This window comes from Narcine bancroftii, chromosome 4, assembly GCF_036971445.1.
Source record: "Narcine bancroftii isolate sNarBan1 chromosome 4, sNarBan1.hap1, whole genome shotgun sequence".
NCBI classification, from domain to species: domain Eukaryota; kingdom Metazoa; phylum Chordata; class Chondrichthyes; order Torpediniformes; family Narcinidae; genus Narcine; species Narcine bancroftii.
In genome coordinates this window covers 72,988,173-73,002,818 of record NC_091472.1, presented here as the reverse complement: position 1 = coordinate 73,002,818, position 14,646 = coordinate 72,988,173, and the positions used below count along the sequence as shown (strand labels likewise).

Below are 14,646 nucleotides of genomic sequence, written 5' to 3'. Positions count from 1 at the left end.
TTTTACTAATGTTAGATTTTGTCTATACCATGCCCTTTGGGAATTAGAAAGACGAGCCCCGAGGACCCCAAAACCCAGCAGCAATAGATATTCACCAAGACAAATGGTTACTTAAACAAAAGTTGCATTTAATTATCTTTAAACATGAAAACAGAATCACACTTTAACTTATCACTATTGACAGAACTAACCTAACTTAACCCCCTTCTAATTCTAAGTGCACATGTCTTGTGTGTATGTGTGTGTGTGTAAGTTCAGAAAAGTTCTTTGGTTCACAGTCCAATCTCACTTCTCATTCCTCCAAGTTCACTGGTTGCAGGCAATTCTTATACTGTGCATAGAATTTAACATTTATAAAGTTCATCAAGTTTTGGCGCTTGAAAGGTAAATGGTTACCGCTCAGGAGGGTTCTTGTCAGTTTTCAGAGAGAGATTCATTGTACACTGACACCCACAACTGATTCCTTTTTTAAATCAGCCACTTCAGTGTCTTGCTGAAGAAACTTGCCTCCTCAGGGTTCTCCAGGTGATAACCTCCTTCAGGTCAGTGCCTTTTTGTTTCTCTTATAGCCAGTCCTCTTGTATGAACCACAAGGGCTTTGACCAGGCTGAACTAAGCACTCACAACCCATCTTCCAAATGGGGTTTTCCACAAGCTTGCCAGTTTGTCCTGTTCCAGTTGCTTTTGGTGACTGTAGAACTGATCTCTGTCTCTCTCTTTCTCAGAGAGAAAGCCTGTTTTACTCTCTCTGCTTGCAAAACCACATGACTGTCTTAGAACAGCAAGTTCCACTCCAGACAGAATGCAGCTCCGACAAGTTCTTTCATCTGCTGCCTTTTTGTAAACAACATTCCATTAGCAAAGTCTCTTGGGCACTCTCCAAAGCTGATGGCGCACACATGTCTAGCATGAGCAGAGCTCCAGTAATTTAAATAAAATCTGTTTTAAAGTGTTTGTATGTGACCTACACTAACAAACCCAGCCCCAATTTATCTCCCAAAAACACATCTATTTTCTGTCACAATCCATTCATTTACATTCAAATATCGCTTCTTGTTGCAATTTGGGTCTGGCCCAGTTACAATTCAAGGTTAGAAGAGTGCAGCAGTCAGATAAAATTATCACAGAAAGACAATGGACATGAAGTCCAGGTAGAACCCAAACCTTATTCTAACCAGAGGACAGTTATTAGTAAGTGCCACTCAGTGGCAATGGTAAATTGTTAGACAGTACATCAGCAATGTCTGGGTATTAAGAGTTATGGGTGATATGGGAGCTGAGTCCACAGCCAGATCAGCCAACTTTTGTAAATGACTGTGCAGGCCTGACCAGCCTATTCCTGCTCATTTCTTGTTCTTATGGAAGAAAACTTGGCTTAGTGTGTTGTGTCCGTCTTTCTCCACCACTGCTGAAACCTTCAGTTCCAACCTCACACAATAGCCCAGGGTGACTCCAAAAATATGATCACTTCAGAAAAATTCTGTAAGATACTCTGAACTAATTAACAAAACTACCTCTCTGAAATACGAATGCCTTCAAATTAATGATGAAACTTTGGAGATTACTAAAAAGAAAATCACTAAGCACAAGTTATAATGGTAAGCAAACATTTTTAAAATGCACAAATTCAGATTAAAATGATTATAAAACAAAATATTCAGGATTAGGCAGCAAGAACATTTGAAATTTCCAAAAAGACAGGATACCCAATCTTGTGAAAGCAACCCCACCGTGACTTCACATAATGCCTCAAGACATTGAAGACACTTTCCACTCTCCATTACTCTGACAGGACCACCCATCACTATAATTTGGTCACATGCCAGTTACCCGATCCATCAAAAACCCACTCCAGCCATAGCTGGGAATCTTTTTATAAAATTGCTTCTGCATAAAACAAAATCACATCCCATTGTGTCTTTATCTTTGGCACGTTTTCAGTACTGACCCGTTAGATGATAATGCTCCTCACTCTCTGTGTCAGTTAGAGATACTAGTTCTTTCAGCAGCAGTGGATATTTCAAAACTCTCTGCACAGGCTTGATTAGATAAGATTCCAAGGTAAAAGAATGTTGCTTTGTTGGATTTCGAGCATCCAAAAATTCTTTAAAGTCCTTGTCAGTTTTAGCTGGAATGTTACAGATAAAATTGATTTTTTGAGGATGTAACAGAATACAAACATACTTGGGACAAGACATGTTTCTACAAACAGTTATGGCTTTGAAGATAAATATTGCTTAAATGTAAAGACAAACAGCAAACTATGTGGAAAAGATCATGGCTTAATAATGCTTTGTTGACTTTATTATTGTGAATAAAATGTTGATGTTTCTGAATTCCCTGATCTGAATACCACAGATCCGATCTTTAACAGTTTAGTTAATCCATACCTTCTGGTTAATATACACCCAGATAGTCTTGTGAATGCATTTCTAATTGAACTAAAGCAGATCATTTCAGATCCACCACTGAAATAAAATATAGGAGCAGAAGTCTGCCATTCCATCGTGAGCCGATTCATTCTTCCATTCTGCCCCACTCCCCTGCCTTCTCCCGATAACCTTTGATACCCATCAATCTCTGACTTAAATATACCCAATATCCTGGCCTCTACAGTAACTGTGGTAGCAAACTCCAGAGGTTCACCGCTCTGGCTAAAGAAGTTCCTCCACTGGTCCTGGAACATGGCCCAGTCCATTGACACAGTCATGAAGCTGCTAGTCTGCCTCCTCAGACCTGTTCTGTATAGTCTCTACCAGTTCTACTATTCTTTAAGCAATTACATTTAATTTTCTATGACTCAAACTTTTCGCTGCATTCTAGTATCTTTCGCTAATACAGTAGCCTGGGGTTTGCACTGAATCACAGCATTTCTCAATATTGGTACTTGGAAATTACTGACTGAAATAGGACAGTTATCTTCTCATTGTATTCTACTGCCGGAATCTATCAGCCAGGCAGGAACTTGCTAACATTCCCAGGAATTTACACTAATCATCCTCTTAGATGCAGGAGCAGCTTTAAATCCATTTAATTGATTGTAGGATTACACAGGGAAAGGGAATTTTTTGCAAATAATTTTTCAATGGAATCGACCTAATGCTTCTTAGACTCAGAGATATTACAAAACTGGCAACATTGACAGACAAAGTTGGGGCATCAAACAGCTGTTTTGCACATAAAATGTGTCATCTGGAACAATGAGGGACACCTAGTAAATGTAAGGCAAGGTGCCTGATTCAGGAAAAAAAATGCTCTTGGTTATTCATCACATATTCAAGTCCCAATTATTCCATAATGATGAACAAAACTAATGCAGCAAGAGCCAATCTTTCATACCAAAGACTACTACTTAATTAAAATTTTTAAACAACCATTCTTTATATCTTACCCCTTTCCAAAACTTTCTGGGTCTTTCTGTGGTTTGCACAAAAACCACTGTAGAGTTTGAAGTGATCAGCATAATACAGAAATGAACCACCCAGGGAAAACAATAGTTTCTGAAATAGAAACAAACAAACGTGAAGAACAATCTCTGTATTCTTGCAGCAGAAGGCCTGAAACATAATCCTGTCCACACATAGTCACATATATAAATCGAGTTAAGAAACTGAAGTTTAGAACAATGCTCTCCTAATCCAGAAGCATTAGCAAAACCATTTCTGACTGGTAGATTCCAAGCTTGTGTTCTATTTGATGCAAGTTAGAGGATCACATATGTCAATCCAGGCCCCAATCTGCATGAAACTACTCAATAAATCAACATTAAAAATTGGAAAAGCTCATGCACGATTAGAAGAAATGAAAATGACTTTTCATCTCACAGTTTGGAGCTGTGAGCCATTATTGCAACATAGTTGAGGATTCCAGAACTAGTTCCAAGTGGCCCAACACTTTAAAATAAATATTCCGTAGACAAAACTTCTAAAAATCACAATGTGAGGTGAGAATGAACTGATTAAACATGAAGTCCACAGAGTAAGATGACAATGGAAGATGATTCAATTTCCTTGAGATTGGATTACAGGAATTCTTTGGACATCGTCTTGGGTCTAAACATCTACAGCTTTGATCATTTTCTATTCATCCTCAAATTACAAAATAGGGATGTTCACTAATGGCATAATTTTCGGTCCACTTACAATTGTTCAGAAAATGAAGCAGTCTGTGATTCAAGATTCCTTTATTGTCAAGTAATTCTTTGGCTTGGCTTCGCGGACGAAGATTTATGGAGGGGGTAAATGTCCACGTCAGCTGCAGGCTCGTTTGTGGCTGACAAGTCCGATGCGGGACAGGCAGACACGGTTGCAGCGGAAAATTGGTGGGTTGGGTGTTGGGTTTTTCCTCCTTTGCCTTTTGTCAGTGAGGTGGGCTCTGCGGTCTTCTTCAAAGGAGGTTGCTGCCCGCCAAACTGTGAGGCGCCAAGATGCACGGTTTGAGGCGATATCAGCCCACTGGCAGTGGTCAATGTGGCAGGCACCAAGAGATTTCTTTAGGCAGTCCTTGTACCTTTTCTTTGGTGCACCTCTGTCACGGTGGCCAGTGGAGAGCTCGCCATATAACACGATCTTGGGAATTCTGGAGACGTGACCCACCCAGCGCAGCTGGATCTTCAGCAGCGTGGCATGAAATTGACATAAGACAGACAAAGATATGCCATCAGCAGAATTTGCCCAGCACCCCTTACGGTCACAAAAAGAGAAGCAAAAGAGAATCTCCCCCAGTGTCACTAATTGTCCACAGATTTGCCTCCAGGGTCCTGCAGTCTCCACAACCACACAAACCAGTCCAAACTATTGGTAACTTGAGATCCAGATCCAAACCTCCAATATAATCAGGAAACCTTCATTGCTCTCATATCCAGTTCTGATATCTGGTACTCCTTCAGCCAGTCTTGAGCCAGTCTCTAGCAGTCCAAAACCTGGTGCGAGTCCTTTGACTGGAGTAGTCAACAGCCCACATCCTACATGGGTTCCTTGCCTTGTGTCACCAACAGCCCACTGCCTGTGGGTTCTTCAACTGCAGAGCCCCTCACTGGGCTGCCACAGTGCTCACCATTCCATAGTGTCACTTCCTCTGCTTCACCCTCTCGAACAGGGGATGGCATCCCCATTTTCTGGTGCCTTGCTTCAGTCCTCTGCTTCCCCAGAGTCTGCAACCAAACATCGGTGCCACCACCCAGATCCCTATTTTACAAGAAACCTCTATAGGTTCTTTTGACGGTGTTTATAGCTTGTAATAAAGTTGTCAGCAATGGGGTCAGGTGGTAGAACCATAGGGAGGAGCCTTGGGTCTCCTCTCCCCACTCTTTGAGGGTCTGCACTAGTGGCAGAGCTACCGTTCCAGCAGCTCCACCATATTTTTTTTTGATCTGCACCATATTAAGACTTGGGCTAACAAATGTAGTAATATTTGTACCGTGACTCAGCCAGATTTAATCCAGAACCCCAGGTTGGACCAAGCCTATACCTCACTGCCACAGAAGAAATCTATATACAGATTAGGAAGCTATTCAGACAGTGATGTTCTAATGAGGAGGATTTCATGCAGCAAGTTTCCAGTACCCTGAATGTTGTAGTACTAACCATTATGACACTCTCAAACATGGTGCCAGTTCCACCAAGCATGGTGCTCAATCCAGTCTACTGAGCTTCGCATGCTGTTCCTGTGGCCGGACGTACCACTAGAGTCCATACTGCCTCGTCCTGTCTAGGAGATGATGGAAGCCTTCACCAGGTTTCAGAGTTCTGGTGGCTCTTCCTGCACCTGGACCCTGGTGTCAATACTTTATGAGTCCAACATACCAGCCTTTCACAAGATGTATGGAGAGAATACAGATGTTGCTTCAGGCAAGTAATATTGCATAAGAGAACACAAATAGGCAATAATTGAAAAAAGTAGATCTTGAGGTTTATCTGGCAGCTCCATAACAAATACCCTTGTTCTCTGGAATTTAAGGAACCAGCAAAAAAAAAAGAACTTTTTTTTTACATTTAATAAATAAAATTTAAATAAAAGTTTAAAATTGTAAATGTTCTCTGAAGTAGCACATAAAACCCTTGATGAAAATTAGAGCAACTATTCAGTGTGCCTTGGTCGTGCTTTGCTTATAGCAGCTGTTTGAATACCCAGAATGAAGATCTGGTCAATGCCGCTCGCCGTTTGGGGCAACTCTCTTAAAGTTTTTCCTTCTCCCTGCTTTGTAAGAGTCTTTATTAGAACATTATTAAAAATTATCAATAAGGCTTTATCTATAAACTTGGGGAGGTGGGGAGTTAATTATCTATAACGTTATTGTTCATATTTCGGGCAGCTCCGTGGAGGGGATGGTTAAATGTTTTCAAATAATGTGATTGAAAATAAAGAAAAATGCTTTAAGGTTTATTTATTCTTGCAAGTGAAGTTTGTTCAGTGTAAGTACTAAATTTAAATTTTTTAATTTAGACATGCAGCATGGTAACAGGGCATTTTGGCCCATGAGCCCATCCTGCCCAATTTACTCCCACTTAACTTGCATCCCCTGTATGTTTCAAACAGTGGGAAGAAACCGGAACCCCCAGGGAAAACCCACACAGACACGGGGAGAACGTACAAACTCCTTACATTCAATGCAGGATTCGAACCCTGGTCCCTATCGCTGGTTCTGTAAAGGGGTAGTGCTAACTGTTCCATCCAAGAGTATCATATTTTCGTCTTTTAAATTGTTTATTCTTAATGTAGGTGTATTAGTTAGCCATTGTATGAGTGGGTCTCAAGCAACTGGAAAACTCACTTATCCAGTAAACTGCGGGATAGAATCGTGATTGAAGTAAATGCTACCCAAATGTAGTTCAAATCGTTTAGCACACAAGATCTTACATTTAACATGGAAGGCAAAATTGCATCGTCCATAAGAATGAGATGGAAAATGCCATAGAATTGCATTCACCAGCAAGAACAAAAATGACCCCAGATTGTAGTCAGAGGAAGAAGCAAAAGTTTGGTTCTTGAAACAAGAGTCCATGTGAATGCAAGTGGGCGAGTGCAAGGACTTCGCTCCATATCTATTTTTAATGCAGTATAGAATTAGAGGAATCAAGGTGACAACCAAGTAGTACAGTGGGAGAAATAAGAGTTTCCACGGTTGTGTCCTTTACTGAGCCAAAATCTATCCCACTGCAAAATAACAGTGTGAATCTGCAATGTCGATAGAGTAGAACTAGATTCGTATATCATTAAAATATAATGGCTGCTGTAACGGTAGTGCTGCCACAGGTGCGGACCTGTGGGGAGCAGGGAGCAAATTCACAGTGCTCCACCAGAGGATCCAACTGCTCAGTCCTACTGCCATCAGCTCTTTAAAATCCTGAAACTGTAGGGTCTGGGCCCAAGATGGCAATGCCTATGATCGACAGCAGCCATAAGGGGTTGCACACTCCAGGAAAGCGAAGGACTCGTTCGGGGCAGCAGGAAATGGGGAGAGCACCTCCTGTTTGAGAAGGATAAGCAGAGGATACAACCCACAGGACGGTGACCGAGGTGGTAGACCGGTGAGGGGCTCTGAGGCTGAAGAACACACAGGCAGTAGGCTGTGGTGACTTGAGGTGAGGAACCCATATAGAGAGCGGGCTGCCGGTGAATGCATTAAAGGTCGTACCAGGCTGTGGATTGCTGGGGAATGGCTTGAGACTGGCTGAAGTGGTACCAGGTATCAGAACAGAGATGTGAGAGGGTGCACGTCTGGAGCTTGACTTGCTAATGGTTTAGACCTAAGGCTGTGTGGTTTGGAGGCTGTGGAAGAACTGGCGGGGAAGCCACGGACATTCAGTGACTCTGAGGGGGGGGGCTCTCTTTTGCATCTCTTTCTCTGACTGTAAGGGGCACTGGCAATTTTTGCTAATAGCAAATCTTTTGTCTGCTTATGGTAGACTAAAGGAAATTTTGTGTCAAATCACATTTTCTGTTTTATTACATGGCAATAAAATAATCCTGACTCAACATCATTCATGGAAATGGAAGGAAATGTCAAGATTTCAAGGTCAATACAGAAATGAACAATTAGTAGAGCTCGTGCAAATGTGGGTAGAAACGTTTACAGGAGGAAATTCATCATCCACCCTTGAGAAAATGTAAGGTTAGTCTGAGGACATACTCCAAATTATTGAAGGTAGGAGGCCAATTAAAATGCTTGATGAACGACAGCTGAAAAGTGTCAACATCTGTCAGATGCAGAAATGGGGGTGGTTTTGGGATTGACGCTGTTACAACTACACAGAGCAACCAACAAGGTCAATTGTATGGACACATTCAGTGACCACACAGAAACTGCAATATTGGGCTTGATTTCATAATCCCTATCCCAATTTCAAACAAAATGCAATTGTGAATGCTTTATCCAGGCCACCACAGAGGATTCAAGTGAAGGTGATGAGAACATGATCTGTACCCAACCAATGATAGCTTTACAGTCACAACTGTGGAAATTAACCATATATAACCATTTACAGAGCGAAAACAGGCCATGTCAGCCTTTCGAGTCCGCACCGATTCACTAGAACAACTCCACTAGCTCAAACCTCCCGCTCACCGCCAATAACCTTCTGTCCCCCTCACCTCCATGTACACATCCAACCTTCTCTTAAATGACAGATTCTTGGGGTAAATTTGTGAATACATTCTTGAAGATGGCAATGATTTAGGTGTAAGGTGAGAAATAAAAAGCTTTGAGGGAATTTGAGAAACAATGTTTTTACCCAGAGGTTTATGCAATTAGGAGCATACAACCTGAGAAGATGGTCATGGCAGATGTTTTCCCAATTTTTAAGGAACATCTGGACTTTAATTGCCAAGGCTAGTACAGACTGGTAAATGGGATGAGTAGAGATGAATACTTGATGGCCAACATAGGGGCTGAATAGGCTGTTTCTACGTTATGTTACTCTGTACAAGTGCGTTGCCTACATTCAATAAATCTGTCCAGCAAATCTCCTTCTTAGATAAAGTCCACACTTCAAGCAATGTGGGGACTCAAATGTACAGGGCCTCCATAATGATTGGGACAAAGACACTTTTTTCCTTTATTTGCCCCTGTGCTCCACAGTTTTAAATTTGTAATCAAACAATTCACATATAATTCAAGTGCAAATTCCAGATTTTATTCAAGATAACATTTTGGTTTGACCATGTAGAAATTACAGCACTTTTTATGCATAGTGCCCTCATTTCAAGGCACCATAATGTTTGGGACATTTGGCTTCACAGGTATATGTGAGTACTCAGGTGTATTTTATTGCTTCATTGGTCCAGGTATAGGAGAGCTGGACCTGCTTCAAAGCTTTTGGTCACCTTTGGCATCTGTATTGCCATTTTTCTACATGAGGACTTGTGCCAATGCAAGTCAAAGAAGACTATGAATAAAATGTGTTGTAATTTCTACATGGCTAAACCAAAATGTATACAAATTACCTTGAATAAAATCTGGAATGAGCACTTTAATTACATGTGAATTGTTTGATAGCAAATTTAAAATTGTGGAGCGAGATCCCTCTGTTCATTCACACTCCTAAGTAACCATTAACCCTGTATTCAGAGATAGTTGCGTCATCGTCCCTTCTGTCATTTAAAAGAAGGTTGGATGTGTACATGGAGGTGAGGGGGTCGGAGGGTTATTGGCGGTGAGCGGGAGGATTGAGCTAGTGGAGTTGTTCTAGTGAACCGGTGCGGACTCGAAAGGCCGTCATGGCCTGTTTCTGCTCTGTAAATGGGTATATGGTTAAAAGGGCAAATAAAGGAAAAAAAGTGACTTTGTCGCAAACATTACATAGAGCACCGTTTCTGATGGACTATTACTGGAACTAACGACAGCAGGTCAGAAGCTGGTAACTGTGTAGCAAACATCTGACTGATACCCAAAACCTTTCCATCCACTAGGCACATTTGTCCAAATGTGTGCAACATCAACAAAAAGCTTTCACCCATCTGAGGAATTGCAGCCATTTTACTGGTACACTCTCCATCTTCCCAAACATTCAATCCCTTCTGGCACAAATTATTTGCTGTGCATAGCATTCTATAAAGTGCAATGCAGTAACTTCAAGCTTCTTTGAAAGTGTTTCCAAAACTTGCAATCTAGAGCAAGAGCAGAAGATTCTGCGGCTGGTTCTTCCAGAAGTCCCACACCATTCTACCTTGAAAATATACACCTTCTCTTCTTCATTGTTTGGTCTAAATCCACAAACAACCTGTCCATCACCAGCATCTTCCCACTTGGATAACACTAATTTAAGAAGCCAGGTCTCCAATGAACTCTGAAAAGCAAATGAGATGGGTAGAGCAGAGTGAGCTGCCTCAACGACTATTGCTCAGTAGCACTAACATCTACTATGATGAAATGCTTTCGGAGTTGGCCAGGATTAACATGCACCTAAGTAAAGGACAGGACCCACTGCAATTCAACACACATAATTCAGCTGTTCTTCATCGACTACAGCTCAGCCTTCAACACCATTATTTCCTCAGTGCTAGTCCAATAAGCTCCAAACTCTGGGCCTCTGCACCCCTCTGTACAAATTGGTCCTCAACTTTCTCATCAGCAAACCTCAGTCAGTACGAATTGGAAAAAATGTCTCCTCCTCACTGATGATCAACACAGCACACCTCAAGGATGCGTGCTTAGCCTGCTGCTGTACTCACTCTACACCAATGACTGTGTGGCCCGGCACAATTCCAATGTTATCTACAAATTTGCCAATGACACTATGGCAGAATCACAGATGGCAATGAGGAAGCATACAGGGGGGAGATAGATCAACTAGTTAAGTGGTGTCACAACAACAACCCGCACTTAATGTCTGCAAAACCAAGGAGATGATTGTGGACTTCAGGAGGAAACCAGGAGAATTTGAACCAGTCCTCATTGAGGGGTCAGCAGTGGTAGGATCATGAACTTCAAGTTATTGGATGTCAAGGATCTGTCCTGGAGCCTCCATGTCGATGCAATCACGATGCCAGCAGCTATATTTTGTGAGAAGTTTTGGTATATCACTGAAGAATTTCAAATTATTCCACAGGTATACCATGGGGAACATTCTGGCTGGTTGCATTACTGTCTGGGTCGGAAGTGCCAACACTTAGGACAAGATAAAAAAAATTCTAGAGGGTTGTTAACTCAGCTGCGACATCACAACACCAGTCTTCACTCCATCAAGGACATCTACAAGAGGCGGATTCTACCCTCAAGGACCCCCTCCACCCACGCCATGCCCTTTTCACTCTGCTACCGTCAGGAAAAACGTACAAGAGCCTGAAGATGAGCACACAGGTTCTTCCACATTCCATCAGATTCCTGAGTGAACAATGAACCACAGACATTGCCTTACTTTGACTTTTTCATTGAACCATAGAAAAATTACAGTAAAGAAACAGGCTACCTCGACCCCTCTAGTCTGTGTGAAACAATTTATTTTCTCTAGTCCCACTGATCTGCATCCTGACCATAGCCCTCCATATCTTTCGCATCCATGTACCTGTCCATATTCTTTTTAAATGTTAAAATTGAGCACGTCAACTGCAAGCTTGTTCCACACTCCCATCACTCTGTGTGAAGAAGTTCCCCTTTCCCCTTAACCCATGTCCTCTGGTTTGTATCTCACCTACCCTCAGTGGAAAAAGTCTATCTACATTAACTCTGTCTATCCCCCTAATAATTTTAAATACCTCTATCAAATCTCCCCTCATTCTTTTATGCTCCAGGAACAAAGTCCTAACATGTTTAACCTTTCCCTATAACTCAATTCCTGAAATCCAGGCAACATCCTAGTAAATTGTCTCTGCATTCTTTCCATCTTATTGATATCTTTCCAGTAGTTAGGTTACTAAAACTGCACACAATACTCCAAACTTGGCCTCACCAATGTCTTATACAACTTTAACATAACTTCCCAACTTCTATACTCAAAATTTTGATTTATGAAGGCCAATGTGCCAAAAGCTCTCTTTACAACCCTATCCACCTGTGCCACCATTATTCCCAGATCCCTCTGTTCTACTGCACTCCTCAGTGTGTATGTCCTTTCTTGGTTTGTCCTTTCATGCAGTATTTTTATTTATTTTTATATAAATGTCTCCACTGTGATGTTGCTGCAAAACAACAAATTTCATGACATACTTAAGACAATAAATTCCGATAATACATCTCAACTATGAATCACAGTTCCTTTCTTGTGCCAAGATAGCTACAAAATTCCTCAAAGTAGCTCTCCTTCCATGAGTATGACCACGCTGCACTCTGTTGCAGTATGTACTTGCAAACAAATGACACCTGAAATTTCAAAACTAAGCCATTTCATTTAAGTGGCCACTTAAATATGACCGCACACACGTGTACATACAGACCAAATTAAGTGAAAGAATGGATTCCCTTCAATATACGAAAAGGCCCATGCTAGCTCACATAACAATTTCAGAGTTCTCTGCATTTCCAAGATACTATATGAAGTGGAAATAGAACTGGCTGCATTAAAGAGTGAAATCAGGGTGTACCAAGGGCACTTTGTACAATTATTTGTAGAATAATTTCATTTCTTAACTGGTTCCAATGATGCAAACTCAAATAATTTATGCTCATCCATATTATAACTCAGTTTTCTTTTGGTTCTTAAGTATTACCCAAAGTTAGCTCTTCAAATTAGTATTGGTTACCATAACCAGCCTGGAATTAGCCACTCAGTCATCATGCCTTGTCAACAAGCATCAGCATTACATTAATATCAAGTGATAAGACATAAACATGTTTAAATTCCTCATTCTGCATGCAACTTTTTTCCTCACTTACTTTAAATTGGGATGGAGTTTCCAATTTGTTGAAATCAGGTGATAGGGCAATGCCATCCTCAAGTGTCTGCAGAAACATCTTCTGGAATTGCAGCATTTCTGGCAGGCTCCCAAAGAGTGACTCCATCTGCATGGAAACAGAGGAAGTCTGTGTAAACACTCATTACTGTCATTTGTCTGAGCATTGAGCGACAGGAAGCAGAAATCAAACAACAGGATACATAAATGCAACATCAAGATTATACACCGGGTTCTCATTTCACTTTAATCAAGAGCAGATTTTTGCTCATGGCCACTGATAGCTACAAAAAAAAAGAAAAGCATAAGGATTAAAGTTAAGAAGCAACCAGAATAATGAACAGAAAACTAAATAATGGGATTAAAACAGAGAATTTTGCCATGAATACAACAAAATATTCACTGGAAGATTTAATCAATGTATTTTAATAAGGTGGTTGCATCATAAAAATGCATTGACTTACAAATAAAAAAGCTATTAAGGAACTAGAGATAACCCCTGTAAATTTCATGTGTGAGGTCTATTCAAGGATGGGAACTCTGGAACTTAAATTTTATAAATGTGCTGTTGCCACCAGATTTTTCCAAGCATTATGATACAGTATACTTATTTGTGCCCAACTCGTTATCAGGCCCATGATGTTAAAGGCTATATTCCTTGCAGCCTCTTCTATTTGGCAGAGAATGCTGTAACAGGAGGTGGTCATACCAGAGAAAATTACATATTTGGATGCCCTGAGACCAGGAATCAGAAGAAAGTTAAAATCACAGGCCCACAAGCAGTCAGGGAGGCAAACACCATGGCTACTTTTCGCAGTGAGGTGTGTTGGTGCGATTCATACAGTTTAACTGTAGATTTTTGCTCTGGAGTTAATATATAAAAAAGAACAGTGTGTGAATGAATGCAACTGCTGTGAATTTTATTTTGCCTCATTATTATATGCTCTCTGTCATAGGCCTGACTACATCTCTGCAAAATGTCCTCATCACACATTTTCACCGATCCCCATGCAAATTGCTAGTTATACAACAATGCATAGTTTTATAAACAAATAAATTCATGTTTGACCACAAAGTCATCTGAGACATCATCTTGACCTCGAGTTCCTGTCCCCTTTCTACCTGTAGCTAGGTGTAGACGGAGATAAAATGGTCCCAAGCAAATCCCTACTAAACTGGCTGAAAATGAACAAAATCTGTATCACCCTGAAAGATGGAATGCAATCAGGCTTCAAATAAACTTTTAAATGTAACCATTATTCTGACATGTACAGAAAACATGTGAATTTAGACTGCTGTGGGATCCTACAGTGTTTTATTCTTTCCAGGATCTTAAATAGTCTGTATTATGTTAGTATCAACAAAAATGAGAAGTGTCAACCTAAAACTACCAGATAACTGAAAAGAAATAACATTGAAGTTTCATACCTCATCTTGTGTAAGGAAGGTCTCATTCTGTAAGGGATCCAGATAGACTTCGAAGAGGTGGCTCAAATCCTTCAAAAGACAAAGATCCCATTACCCAATATTCAAATCATTAATTATCCTTCAGGTAATAACCCTATGACTGAATACTTCTTCATCTTTTTCAACTTCCTTCACTTTAACCTCTTTCACACTGGCTAATGTGTAAATTAACTGTTCAATTAACCAGTTAAAGAAACCATTTTTGCCATTCGCACTGTTAACTGGTTCTCTGTGTCCTTTCACCCCAGGGAGAGGGGTGCCTATCCTCCACCGGTGATGTCTGAGTGATGCATCAAGTAATGGTGGACCTGCCCTCCCAGATTCCGTGAGACAGGGAAACCCCTCTATGAG

At 40.9% G+C, this 14,646-nt stretch overlaps 1 protein-coding gene across 5 annotated transcripts in view; it reads right to left on the bottom strand.

Moving 5' to 3' along the window:
- LOC138760682 (rho guanine nucleotide exchange factor TIAM2) overlaps positions 1-14,646 on the bottom strand; it is a 314,168-nt gene that overhangs the window by 11,969 nt on the left and 287,553 nt on the right. For all 5 annotated transcript variants that reach the window (XM_069931610.1, XM_069931609.1, XM_069931611.1 and 2 more), the window contains 4 exons: positions 14,257-14,325; positions 12,812-12,937; positions 3,392-3,500; positions 1,949-2,128 (listed from right to left, as the gene is read on the bottom strand). In XM_069931610.1, the coding sequence (XP_069787711.1) occupies positions 1,949-2,128; positions 3,392-3,500; positions 12,812-12,937; positions 14,257-14,325 (484 nt within the window). The remainder of the gene's footprint in view (positions 1-1,948; positions 2,129-3,391; positions 3,501-12,811; positions 12,938-14,256; positions 14,326-14,646) is intronic.